Source organism: Elephas maximus, chromosome 8 (genome assembly GCF_024166365.1).
Source record: "Elephas maximus indicus isolate mEleMax1 chromosome 8, mEleMax1 primary haplotype, whole genome shotgun sequence".
NCBI classification, from domain to species: Eukaryota; Metazoa; Chordata; class Mammalia; order Proboscidea; family Elephantidae; genus Elephas; species Elephas maximus.
In genome coordinates, this window is record NC_064826.1 from 94,656,483 (window position 1) to 94,670,980 (window position 14,498).

At 39.1% G+C, this 14,498-nt stretch overlaps 1 protein-coding gene across 3 annotated transcripts in view; it reads left to right on the plus strand.

Moving 5' to 3' along the window:
• BBS9 (Bardet-Biedl syndrome 9) overlaps positions 1-14,498 on the plus strand; it is a 511,186-nt gene that overhangs the window by 244,683 nt on the left and 252,005 nt on the right. For all 3 annotated transcript variants that reach the window (XM_049894336.1, XM_049894337.1, XM_049894338.1), the window contains one exon: positions 13,951-14,123. In XM_049894336.1, coding sequence (XP_049750293.1) covers positions 13,951-14,123 — 173 coding nt within the window. The remainder of the gene's footprint in view (positions 1-13,950; positions 14,124-14,498) is intronic.

Sequence of the window (14,498 nt, forward strand, 5' to 3'; positions counted from 1 at the left end):
CTGTTGTGATGTGGCCCTTCTCATTTCTTATTCGGGTTTTTTTTTCCTTTCCTGTATTTCTTTAGTCAGTCTGGCCAATGGTTTATCAATTTTGTTAATTTTTTCAAAGAACCAGCTTTTGGCTTTGTTAATTCTTTCAATTGTTTTTCTGTTCTCTAATTCATTTAGTTCAGCTCTAATTTTTATTATTTGTTTTCTTCTGGTGCCTGATGGATTCTTTTGTTGCTCACTTTCTATTTGTTCAAGTTGTAGGGACAGTTCTCTGATTTTGGCTCTTTCTTCTTTTTGTATGTGTGCATTTATCGATATAAATTGGCCTCTGAGCACTGCTTTTGCTGTGTCCCAGAGGTTTTGATAGGAAGTATTTTCATTCTCACTGCATTCTATGAATTTCCTTATTCCCTCCTTGATGTCTTCTATAACCCAGTCTTTTTTCAGGAGGGTATTGTTCAGTTTCCAAGTATTTGATTTCTTTTCCCTACTTTTTCTGTTATTAATTTCTAGTTTTATTGCCTTGTGGTCTGAGAAGATGCTTTGTAATATTTCGATGTTTTGGATTCTGCAAAGGTTTGTTTTATGACCTAATATGTGGTCTATTCTAGAGAATGTTCCATGTGCGCTAGAAAAAAAAGTATACTTTGCAGCAGTTGGGTGGAGAGTTCTGTATAAGTTAATGAAGTCAAGTTGGTTGATTTTTGTAATTAGGTCTTCCGTGTCTCTATTGAGCTTCTTACTGGATGTCCTGTCCTTCTCCGAAAGTGGTGTGTTGAAGTCTCCTACTATAATTGTGGAGGTGTCTATCTCACTTTTCAGTTCTGTTAAAATTTGATTTATGTATCTTGCAGCCCTGTCATTGGGTGCATAAATATTTAATATGGTTATATCTTCCTGATCAATTGTCCCTTTTATCATTATGTAGTGTCCTTCTTTATCCTTTGTGGTGGATTTAAGTTTAAAGTCTATTTTGTCAGAAATTAATATTGCTACTCCTTTTTTGCTTATTGTTTGCTTGATATATTTTTTTCCATCCTTTGAGTTTTAGTTTGTTTGTGTCTCTAAGTCTAAGGTGTGTCTCTTGTAGGCAGCATATAGACGGATTGTGTTTCTTTATCTAGTCCGAGACTCTCTGTCTCTTTATTGGTGCATTTAGTCCATTTACATTCAGCGTAATTATAGATAAATAAGTGTTTAGTGTTGTCATTTTGATGCCTTTTTATGTGTGTTGTTGACAATTTCATTTTTCCACTTACTTTTTTGTGCTGAGACGTTTTTCTTTGTAAATTTTGAGATCCTCATTTTCATAGTATTTGACTTTATGTTTGTTGAGTCGTTACTTTTTTTTGGCTTTTATCTTGAGTTATGGAGTTGTTATACCTCTTTATGTTTACCTTAGTATTTACCCCCACTTTTCTAAGTAAAAACCTAACTTGTAGTGTCCTATATCGCCTTGTATCACTCTCCATATGGCAGTTGTATGCCAACTCTATTTAGTCCCTCTTTTTGATTATTGTGATCTTTTACGTATTGACTTCAATGATTCCGCCATGAGCTTTTTTTTTTTTTTTTTAATCTTAATTTGTTTTTGTGATTTCCCTATTTGAGTTGATATCAGGATGTTCTGTTTTGTGACCTTGCGTTGTGCTGGTATCTGATATTATTTGTTTTCTGACCAAACAATTTCCTTTAGTATTTCTTGTAGCTTTGGTTTGGTTTTTGCAAATTCTCTAAACTTGTGTTTATCTGTAAATATCTTAATTTCTCCTCCATATTTCAGAGAGAGTTTTGCTGGATATATGATCCTTGGCTGGCAGTTTTTCTCCTTCAGTGCTCTGTATATGTCATCCCATTGCCTTCTTGCCTGCATGGTTTCTGCTGAGTAGTCTGAACTTATTCTTATTGATTCTCCCTTGAAGGAGACCTTTCTTTTCTCCCTGGCTGCTTTTAAAATTTTCTCTTTATCTTTGGTTTTGGCAAGTTTGATGATAATATGTCTTGGTGTTTTTCTTTTTGGATCAGTCTTAAATGGGGTTCGATGAGCATCTTGGATGGATATCCTTTCGTCTTTCATGATGTCAGGGAAGTTTTCTGTCAGCAGATCTCCAACTATTTTCTCTGTGTTTTCTGTCCTCCCTCCCTGTTCTGGGACTCCAATCACATACAAGTTATCCTTTTTGGTAGAGTCCCACATGATTCTTAGGGTTTCTTCTTTTTTTAAATTCTTTTATCTGATTTTTTTTCAGCTATGTTGGTGTTAATTTTCTGGTCCTCCAGATGTCCCAGTCTGCATTCTAATTGCTGGAGTCTGCTACTTTGACTTCCTATTGCGTTGTCTAATTCTGTAATTTTATTGTTAATCTTTTGGATTTCTGCATGCTGTCTCTCTATGGATTCTTGCAACTTATTAATTTTTCCACTATGTTCTTGAATAATCTTTTTGAGTTCTTCAACTGTTTTATCAGTGTGTTCCTTGGCTTTTTCTGCGGTTTGCCTTATTTCATTTCTGAGGTCATCCCTGATGTCTTGAAGCATTCTGTAAATTAGTTTTTTATATTCTGTATCTGATAATTCCAGGATTGTATCTTCATTTGGGAAAGATTTTGATTCTTTTGTTTGGGGGGTTGTAGAAGCTGTCATGGTCTGCTTCTTTATGTGGTTTGATATCGACTGCTATCTCCAAGCCATCACTAAGATATAAAAAAAATAGTAGTGGTTTATTCTATAATTGCTCACTGAGTCTTATCTTGTTTTGTTTTCTTTCAATATATGTGGATGGGCTACTAGATTGTGCTGTCTTGTTTGTTGTAGCCCTTGACTTACTTATGACCTATTACCAGCTGGTTTGGGCTGTTGCCAGATATATATGCCTGAGTCTATTCACTATTCTTGAGTAGAATCTGATTTTGGGTCATCAAGTGCGTGCTGCACCCTAATACCTATCCACCTCGAGAAGTAGTGGTGATAGTTGTGTGCACCAGATTCTGTTAGCAGCTGGGGTTCACACTCCAGGGGGGGCAGGATGCTGACAGGCTTCCCCCAAGTGTCAGTGAGGTAGGTGTGTCTCTATTCATATAGCACCTTGGTGGGAGGGCACTGCAGCTGTACCTTAGGCCTCCAATGTAAGTACCTCTACTGATTGGTAGGTGTCACCCTCCTTAGACCCCTAAGGTAAGAGGCTAGGTGGTCTGGGGGAAGCTTCAGCCCTCAGTTCCCTGTTGTGGGTCAGTTAGGACTCTGTTGAATAAGCAGAGATATCAGACCTGGGAAACTTGTTTTTCCAGTAAATCCGCTAAAAAAAAAAAAAAATGCAGTCAGATCCCTATCAGAACTGCCTTTGGATTATAACCGCCACTTTGTTGCCTGTAAGGATGAAAGCCCGAGATTTGGATCATATATGCTTGGCTGGAGCTGATTCTGTGTTTTTAGTCCAATTAGGGAAGGATTTTTGGTCTCTGGGTTTTTTGTGGTTGCTTCTCTCAGGCCGGAAGAATGGGTTAGGAAGAGACCAAAAAAAAAAGGGAAAAGCAAAGCTGCTGCGGAGCCAGAGCCGTTCTCCCTCTGGCTCAGGAAATTCCAATGTTAATGAAGTCGCCTGGGAAGGGAAGGGGGGGTGATTCAGAAAAACAGGAGGGTAGCACCCCGGAACATAGCCAAAGTTGCTTATCTTGCTTGGGATGACTATTTTATCTGTCGCCTATATGTGCTGGCTGTGTGGAGATTGCCCCCGAGGGTCTGGCCCACTAAAGCCGCGGTCAGATCCTCCGCTGCCAGTCCAAAGCCCAGCGTCAAGGTTCCCCTGCTGGGACGCTGCACTCCCGGCTCCAAAGCCAGTCACTGCCTCCCGGGGACTTCTCGTCCCGCCAGCCGCGTCGCTGCGCCGCCTCCACGGACCAGCTGTGCCCCCTCCCGGGGTTAGTTTAGGGGAGTAGGGCTGCGCCCCGTGTTTGTGCCATGAGTAGATGCCGTGTTCAGCTCCCCTGCGGCCAGTCCAAAGCCCGGCGCCAAGGTTCCCTGGCTGGGGCACTGCACTCTCAGCTCCAAAACCAGTCACTGCCTCCGGGGGACTTCTTCCATCAGCTGCGTCGCCACGCTGTCCACGGGGACTGGCTGGGCCCCCTCCCGGGGTCAGTTCAGTGGGGTAGGGCTGTGCCCCTTGTTTGCGCCCTCACAAGATTTTGTGTTCAGCTCTCCTGGGCCCAGTCCTAAGCCTGGCGCTAAGGTTACCTGACTGGGACGCTGGCTCCAGGCTCTGAAAACAGTCGCTGCTTCCCAGTATTTGTTTGTTCTCCTTCTCTGTCATTCAGGTCAACTCTTTAAATCTGTGTTTGTTGTTCAGGGTTCGTAGATTGTTATGTATGTGATCGATTCACTTGTTTTTCCGAGTCTTTGTTGCAAGAGGGATACGAGGTAGCATCTACCTAGTCAGCCATCTTGGCCCCGCCTCCTCCCTCTACACTTTTTGAATCAGTTTTCGTTTTTTCAACCAATATTTTTTGATCATCTAATTTTGTTTGATCTAAATTTTAATGATACGAAGACAAGCTGCATTTGTATAGTCTTTCTCATTCAGTATTATATTTGATCTCCATAATAATCTTGTGAAGTACGTTTTATTTTCTTCTTTGTGTAGATGAGAAAATAGAAGATTGGATAGTTTATTCTTACTGAAGTTACAGATTTAAAACTTAACTAGATTTTAAGATTTGTCCAGATGATAAGACAAGAAAACTAGAAATTTCCTGTCTAACCTGATGCTCTTAATTGCTATGTATGCCACCAGTACCCTCTCTTGTATCATGGTTGTAACGTCCTGACCCTAAGTCCGTTCTTTGCCTTTTCCAATTCATTTTTAACTTAGCAGCTCTCGTAAGCAAAAATAAACAAATAAACAATTGCAAATCATGTCATGTCACCTCCAGTTTAAAATCCTTTGTGTTTGTAGTAATATCTGAACTGTTCCCCAGCCTTACAGGCCTCCCTGTGTGTTCTGGCATCAGCCTAGCATGCAGTCTCATCCAATGGCACTCTCTCCCTCACTCCCTTCTGTCTGCTTTGACCTTCTCCCTCTTCCTAGTACATTCTCACTTTGTCTGCCTTGAGGTTTTTGCACTTGCCATTCCCTCTAACTGGATGATCTTCCCATCCTAAGGTCCAGGCTTTATCCACAGAACAATTAGGAATGTGGAGTCTAGACTTAAATTAATAGTTTAGATTTCAGCTCTGGCTTACAGTTCATCTGAATGACTTTGGAAAAATTACTTAACCACTTTAAACCTGCTTTTTCATCTATAAAATAGTATAATATCAATAATAGGTTGTCGGAATCATTGAGATAATCCTTTAAAAAGCACATAACAAATTCCTTGTGCATTGTAAGTACTAGATAAATTTTAGCTGCTAATATAATTTTCATTATTATTACAGTTAGTACTACCACTGAAGTCACCCTCTTAGGGGGGCTTTCTCTCTCCACAATATCTCAAGAAGGTTACCCATTAGTCTTTCTCACAACACCCTTTATATCTGCATCAGAGCCCTTTCAAAATTTCTGTTTTCTTTGTTTATTTACTTGTTTATTTTCTGCCCTTCCCGCTAGAATAAGAGCCAGGGCCATGTATGTGTTGTTCACCATTGTCTTCCTAGCACTTATTGCCTAACAATATTTTTTGAATGAATGGATGTAGTGTTACCTTGAATCTTATTGAGACTATAAAATAAGATAGTCTTGAATTACCTCCCATTCACTAGAGGAATTGCATTTCATTTCTCTGATTTGTCCCTTTCTTTTGAACCTACCATACCTGACTTTTGTCTGTTACTTTATATTTAGAGATAAGTAACAGAATTCTTTGTTTGCGCGATATGGAGAGGCTTAGATGGGTCTGTCTTAGAGTTCATAGACCCCTGTTTGGATAATTCAGACCTGAAGAAAAGGAGAAGGGAAAAGGTGAGACTTGCTCACATTTAATTTTTTCAGATTAGAGTTTTTTTTGTCTGCCAGGAGTGAGGAAGGAGCTCTAGCTGTAGGCCTTTGGGACAGATTGCTTTGTCTCTCTGCAGAAAGGGCTCAGGGCACTGCTGCCTTTCTTGGCCAACTCCTAACATTCCCTGCTTTCCTTAACACAACATCAAAGAAGGAGATGTAACCCAGTGTAAACTGTGAATGAGGAGTAAGGCCAGTACTCCCTAGGAGGCATCTGGGTAGGTGCTAATTGAGTTTGTCTTGGCCTCTGACCATCTGACCTTGGTGGTACAATTGGTGTCCTGCTGAGAATCCTGCCCAAGTTTTCCCCAGTGGTCAATTCTAGTAATTTTCACACTATCCTTTGGTGGACAGGCTTGCCTGGATATACTTGAACGTGCCTCGTTCCCAGATTTTCTTGTACTGTCTTCATGGGTGATTTAACAGAAACTGGTATAAAATCTTGTTATTAAAAACAAAACAAACAAACAAAAAAACAAACCCATTGCCACTGAGACAATTCCAACTCATAGCGACCCTATAGGACGGAGTAGAACTGCCCCATAGGGTTTCCAAGGCTGCAATCTTTATGGAAGCAGACTGCCACATATGTCTCCTATGGAGAGGCTGGTGGGTTTGAACTGCTGACCTTTCAGTTTGCAGCCAAGTGCTTAACCATTGTGCCACCAGAGCTTCTTAAATCTTTTATAGCACAGGACAAAAATTATTCAGTCTGTTTTAGCCATGCTGGCCTCTCCAGTGCTCCTAAAAGCACGTTCCTGCCTCAGGGCCCTTGTACTTACAGGTCTTTGGCTTGGAATGTTCTTCCCACAGATATCCCAATGGCTTGCTCCTTCACTTACCTTGAAAGCATATTTTTTACATCTTGGACCAGATGGTATAGCTCTTTTAAATATGTCATAATAATGCCAGTTGTTCATGTGCATGTCTTTTAAGATGTGTAAATTGTGATAAATTTTTATCGAAAAGTTGTAGTTGAATAGAATAACTTTTCCTCTGTAGTTTCATTTAATTTCATGTATAAGAAATTTTATCTTTAATATATATTGAGGCTATGGCCCAGATTAAATTCTGTTTGCACTGTGGCAGCTTAGTCAAAATACAACCTAGAATGAATTAAATTTTCTTTGAAATATTAGCACTGTAATATTTTCATGAAAGTTTATAGCTGTATCTAAAATAACAGTAAAATCTATGCTAAGGAAAACATACTTCATTAGAGAAAAAAACCTTTTTGTTGTTATCTGGTATATGACAGTTACTTGGTTAGTTAGGTGCTATGTGGGTCTAAAAAAGTTTATGATGGAATCCCTGCCTTTTGGTTTACTATAAAAACCCAAAACCAAACCCATTGCCATCGAGTTGGTTCTGACTCATAGCGACCCTAGGTGCTATGTGGGTCTAAAAAAGTTTATGATGGAATCCCTGCCTTTTGGTTTACTATAAAAACCCAAAACCAAACCCATTGCCATCGAGTTGGTTCTGACTCATAGCGACCCTATAGGACAGAGTAGAACTGCCCCATAGATTTTCCAAGGAGCGCCTGGTGGATTTGAACTGCCAGCCTTTTGGTTCGCAGCTGTAGCACTTAACCAGTACGCCACCAGGGTTTCCTTGGTTTACTATATCCTTGGGGAAATAATGGCAATAACAATGATGTAAGTAATATTTATTGAGTACTTAATATATGCCAAGCACCATCTTAAGTACTGTATTAAAAGATAGCATCTTATGCGTGTGAAAGCTGGACAATTAATAAGGAAGACCAAAGAATAATTTATGCCTTTGAATTGTGGTGTTGGTGAAAAATATTAGATATACCATGGATTGTGAAAAGATTGAACAAATCTGTCTTGGAAGAAGTACAACCAGAATGCTCCTTAGAAGCAAGCCTGGCCACACTTCATCTTACTTACTTTGGACATGTTATCAGGAGTGAGTAGTCCCTGGCAAAGGACATCATGCTTGGTAGAGCACAGGGACAGCAAAAAAGAGGAAGACCCTCAACAAGATGGATTGACACAGTGGCTGCAACAATGGGTTTAAGCATAACAAGGATTATGAGCATGGCGAAGGACCGGGCAGTGTTTTGTTCTGTAGTACATAGGATCCCTATGATTTGGAACTGCCTCGACGGCACATAACAACAACAACGTTAAAAGATACACACACACACACACACACAAAACACACACATCATAGACATAGATATAGATTATAGGTATAGGTATAGATATAGATACATGGAAATGAGCACATTTAGGCAGTGTGTCTTTTCAGAATCTCAGAATATGGGAGTCGTAAAGGATCTTAGCAGTTGTAAAGGATCTTGTTTAGCCTTATGAACCCTGGTGGAGCTTTCTTTAGTGTTCTTGATGGGAATTCCTATAGGTTCTCCTTAAGCACTTCCAATGATAGGAAGCGACCTACCTTCTGAGGCAGTTAACTGTTTTATGAACATCTGTAATTATTTACATAGTCCCAAACAGTTAAGTGCTCACCTGCTCACCAAAAGGTTGGAGGTTTGAGTCCTCCCACAAGTGCCTTGGAAGAAAGGCCTAGTAATCTACTTCTGAAAAACCAGCTACTGAAAGCCCCGTGAAGCACAGTTCTACTCTGACACACATGGGGTTGCCATGAGTCAGAATAGACTTGACAGTAATTGGCTTTTAATTATTTGAAATTCTAATTTTGACTTTCTCTGGGGTTCCTTTGCTGTTGTCTGATTCTTCTGCTACATGATAAGCCTTCATATTCTTGAAAATAGTTATCTATTTCTTGTGGGGAAAGTCTTGGCAACACTGTGGCAAGGTCAACTCTAATGGGGTAGCTACTATGAGTTCCTTGAGGTTATAAATCCTTGGCTTATCGTGGTTTTATCCTCAGCATCTTTCACTGAATTACATAAGTGAAGAAAAGAGTAAATAAATACCAGTCTGGGTTTAGGATATTGGATCCCAACCTTAGCTTGGATAACACTCTAGATTTAGGGAATTCAAATACTATACTTTGTCATCATCATTCTCCCTCTACTATTCTACCCCTATCTCACAGTAATTATGTTTTCTCTACTCTTCTGCTAAAGGATAAAATCGTCAGTAACATTTATAAAGAAATATAAAGGCTGTTATCTCTGACCTTGGTTCTAATAGCTTTAATGGGGAGAAATGAAGAAAAAAATCTGATCAGCAACTTGGGCAGAAACCAGTGTCAAGAATAATTAGATCGAAAATAAGATTTTGATTAAAGATTCTACAGAAGAATCCTGATCAAAAGGGGGAAATGCAGAACAGAATTTAAAATTCTCATGGAATCTAGACTTTCTGGAGCCATTGAGGCTGGATGAACCCCTGAAATTATTGCCCTGATAAAATCTTTAAACGTTAAACCAAAAGTATCCCCTGAAGTCTCCTTAGTAAAACCCAATTATTTTCTCTTTTGAATTTTTGTCCATACTATGTGTTTTCACTAATGAAGGCATGCTGATTAAAAGACCAATTCAGAATTTTTGTTATGAGCTATGAATTTTGATACCCGTTATCTGGGATCCCATGTGTCCCAGTGGCCTCTGGATGACGTGAATCCTGCCAATATGAGTCGATGATAAAATCAGTTAAAAAAATTTATTTATGGAAGATTTGCAAAACATGAGGTAAAACATGAAGGCACCTGGCAGTGACTACACATATATTTTATTCTAGTCTCCTTCTTCTTGGCCTTTTTATTTTTCATGAAACTTTTTAAAGCATGGTACAATGCACTCTTCCTTACTGCAGAAGCAGTACTTACAGCCCAAATAAATAAAGCCAAGGGATTTTTTTTTATCCAGGAAAATTACCTCTACAGGGCATTTTTCATCACTGGAAAAGCAGTACTAACAGACCAAATAAATAAAACTAAAGGAATTTGAATCTCAGGAAAATTATCACTACTATATATTCTTCATTATAACAAAAAACCAAAAAAAAAACAAAAACAAAAACACCAAACCCAGTGCCATTGAGTCGATTCCGACTCATAGTGACCCTATAGCGACCAGGAGTACTAATAGTTAAGAAGCAGCTGCCCTGGAATATTGCAGAACTGCTCATAGCGGTGGATTCCACCTGCTACACGTGGAAGCAATGACTGGGCCCTAAGATTGAATGCGGAGTCAGAATAACTTATAGGAACTCCAGCCTTTTGAAAAGCACCACTGCGATGCGTTATTCCTTATTGGAAAGGCATTATTTACTGTTCAGAAGCTAGAAAAGTAGGGAGCCAGCAACACCTGGACAGTGAATGGCATATAAACGAGAAAATGACCAGTATGACTGAATGAAGACCGGCAATAGTTTATTCTCATGATAAGTACATTCTTACGAAAAAAAAAGAACATAGTAATTGGGAAACATAGTGAGGAGGTTTATCTCACAGAAATAAAGGCAAACCTGCCAAACGTTTAGAAATTCACACATCGGGGAGGTGTTGCCTTAGACAACGCTCAATCTACACAAAAAATGAGGTTCTCCCAGGATTTTGAGTTTCACACCTTTCAACAGGCTCCCACCTTAAGACTAAATGTGTTAAAATTGGGCTACCTACTTTCCAAAGAACTCCAGAGGTATAAAAAGTGGGTGGCACTCCTCGGAATATACCCTAGAGAAACAAGAGCCTTCACACAAACAGATATATGCACACTCATGTTTATTGCAGCTCTGTTTACAATAGCAAAAAGCTGGAAGCAACCAAGGTGTCCATCTATGGATGAATGGGTAAATAAATTGTGGTATATTCACACAATGGAATACTACGCATCGATAAAGAACAGTGATGAATCTGTGAAACATTTCATAACATGGAGGAACCTGGAAGGCATTACGCTGAGCGAAATCAGTCAGAAGCAAAAGGACAAATATTGTATAAGACCACTATTATAAGATCTTGAGAAACAGTATAAACTGAGAAGAACACATACTTTTGTGGTTACAATGGGGGGAGGGAGGGAAGGAGGGAGAGGGTTTTTTACTGATTAATTAGCTGAAAAGAACTGCTTTAGGTGAAGGGAAGGACAACACTCAATACATAGAAGGTCAGCTCAACTGGACTGGACTGGACCAAAAGCAAAGAAGTTTCCGGGATAAACTGAATACTTCAAAGGTCAGCGGAGCAAGGGCGGGGGGTTGCAAACCATGGTTTGAGGGGACTTCTAAGTCAATTGGCAAAATAATTCTATTATGAAAACATTCTGCATCCCACTTTGAAATGTGGCGTCTGGGGTCTTAAAAGCTAACAAGTGGCCATCTAAGATGCATTAATTGGTCTCAACCCACCTGGATCAAAGGAGAATGAAGAACACCAAGGTCACATGACAACTAAGAGCCCAAGAGACAGAAAGGGCCACATGAACCAGAGACCTACATTATCCTGAGACCAGAAGAACTAGTTGGTGCCCGGCCACAATCGATGACTGCCCTCACAGGGAGCACAATAGATAGCCCCTGAGGGAGCAGGAGATCAGTGGGATGCAGACCCCAAATTCTCATAAAAAGACCATACTTAATGGTCTGGATGTGACTAGAGGAATCCCGGCGGTCATGGTCCCCAAACCTTCTGTTGGCCCAGGACAGGAACCATCCCTGAAGACAACTCATAAGACATGAAAGGGACTGGACAGTGGGTAGGAGAGAGATGCTGATGAAGAGCGAGCTACTTCTATCAGGTGGACACTTGAGACTGTGTTGGCATCACCTGTCTGGAGGGGGGATGGGAGGATAGAGAGAGTTGGAAGCTGGCAAAATTGTCATGAAAGGAGAGACTGGAAGGGCTGACTCATTAGGGGGAGAGCAAGTGGGAGTACGGAGTAAGGTGTATATTAACTTATATGTGACAGACTGACTTGATTTGTAAACGTTCACTTGAAGCTCAATAAAAGTTAATAAGAAAAAAAAAGTGGGTGGGACACTGTATGTCCCATAGGCCTTGAAAGGGTTAAAACCAAACAGCAGTTTAGTTTAACTAGTAAAAAATGTCTGTCTTGAGCGTTGTACTCTTTTCAAGTCTATGTAGGATAAAACTGACAACAGTAGCTTGAAAGATTAGATAGAAAACTTAGGAGGCAGGGAGTTTATGTTAACGGGGAAGGAACAATTTGGAAAAGGAGGGTGAGAATGGTAGCACACCTCAAAGAATGTAATCATTGTCACTGAATTGGACATGTAGAAATTGCTGAATTGGTGTATGTTCTGCTATATATATATAATATATATATATAATATATATATTATATATATATATTATATATATATTCTCAGTCTTAGAATAAGATTGGGGTGAATGGAAGGCTGGGGGAGCCCTAGAGGAATGGCTCAAGATATCAATTGAAGTTTTGATATCCAATTTGAACATTTAGTAATACAGTTATAGAATTTGCCAAGGTATTGTGGGGAATATAAAGAAATATTGCGCGTATCTATGTGTCATGTTACTCTAGCTAGACTGGAGGCTCTTTATAATCAAGAAAAGTGAGTTCATCTTTGACTGTCAACATTTCTTCTTTTAGGATATTGTACATAATAGGTGATGAATAAATGGTGAGTAGAATAGAATTGAGATTCTAGGTCTCAAAAAAGTATATAATTCCTTTGAAGGGACTAAATATTATCATCTGGCAAGATAAATAATAATACATGGTTTTATGTGGTTAAGTGCCTAGTGAATTGTAGACATCCTAAGTCTCTAAAAATTCAGAGAGATGCAGTATTGTGAAGTGGTTAAGAGAAATAGCTAGACTTTGAATTAATAGCAAGAGTTCCAATCCCTTATCTGTAACTGACTGGTTAGATGATCTTACAACTCACTTAAACCCTTCTATGAATGGATTCCCTCTGCTGTAAGTGGGGAATAACAATATTTTCCTCATAGGGCTGTTGAGGTTTAAGTGAGAGAGTGTATGTAAAGTGTTCAAGACAGTGCCTGGAACATATTAGGCTTCTATTTTTTTTTTTTTTATAGGTGGTAGAGAAATAAAAGATTCTTGGGATAGGAGAGATTGAAGCCAGGTCTTGTAAGAATGGGTAGAATTTAGACAGGTGGGGAAGAGGGACATATATCATGAATTGAATTCCTAATTCTGACATTTATTTTGCTTCGTGACCTTTGACAAGTCACTGAAATCCTCTGTACCTTGTTTACCTTATTTATTAAAAAGGGATTTTAGCAATCAGTGCTTGGTAGTTGGTGCTCAATAAATGACAGTTGCTCTTATAAGTATTGCTATTGCTGCAGCCTTTATCATTGTCATCTTCATCATCAGGGTAGGGGTGGTCTGGACTCTGGCTTTTGTGGAGCTGAGGTTTCAGATTTAGGATTGGAAGGAAATGAGGTTTATATTTAGGGAAGGATCTGATTATAAAATCATTCTTCAAATAAAAGAACTATTATGAAATTTTGATCATGATTAAATTTTTATGAGGATTTAAGCTGGCTATAGTACCCCAGGATGTGGGGCTTTCTATAGAATGAATTTTCTTTCACATCAATATTCTGAAATAAACCATGATTCCAGATTGTACTTTTGCAGAGGTTTTCTTTCTAAGTAATTTTTTTTAAAGGACCCAAAATCAGGCATTTTTATTATACTGAAACCTCTTATAGGATTAAAAAAAAAAATTTTATTATAGGATAACCCCCCCCAAAAAAAACCCATACATAGTAAAAAAAGAACATGCCACTACAGCATGCCACTGTGACCATATAGCTTTGAAATTCGATTTGAAATGTTAAGCGATTGATGCATAAAACAGCAATAAAGTAGTGGAAGTATGTTTTCTAGAGCCAGTAGAAATCATGTCTGTATTACAGAAAAGAAATCATTGTAGCTTTTGTCCTTTTAGTTTTGGTATTCATGTCAGGGTTAATGATAGTTCATGTCGTTGCAACTAGTAATTGTGTTAATAAGCATTTATCCTTCATTATTTTTTCTCTTGTAGAACGATATCGCATTCAGAGTGAACAATTTGAAGATCTTTGGCTCATAACAAATGAGCTTATTCTCCGCCTCCAAGAATATTTTGAAAAACAGGGAATCAAAGACTTTGCATGTTCTTTTTCTGGATCTATGCCCCTTCAAGAATATTTTGAATTAATTGATCATCATTTTGAGGTATATTATGATCATAACCTACATTGTCTGTTATTTTTCAGTATGTGAGAGAGAAGTTATTGCATAGACCCACCAGAAGAATTCTACTGTAGTGTGCATGGGATTTGAGTTGTTATTCTTATCTGGATGGTGGATTTTGTGCATCAGTTCCTGTTCTCTTGCCCAGTTTGTGATCAGTTGCAGGCATTTAGAGAGTGGCTGCCTGGAGCTAAGCATGTGGTCTGGCCTTGTAATAGCTGATTTAATTCTCCCACATGGGGATTTAACCCTTGACCCCAATAACCCAGTGTTAAAACTATTTGAGCTTATCGGCAGCCATTTGGCTAACTAATTCTAGCACGCCATAAATGAGGTGTGATTATGAAGCAAAGTGAT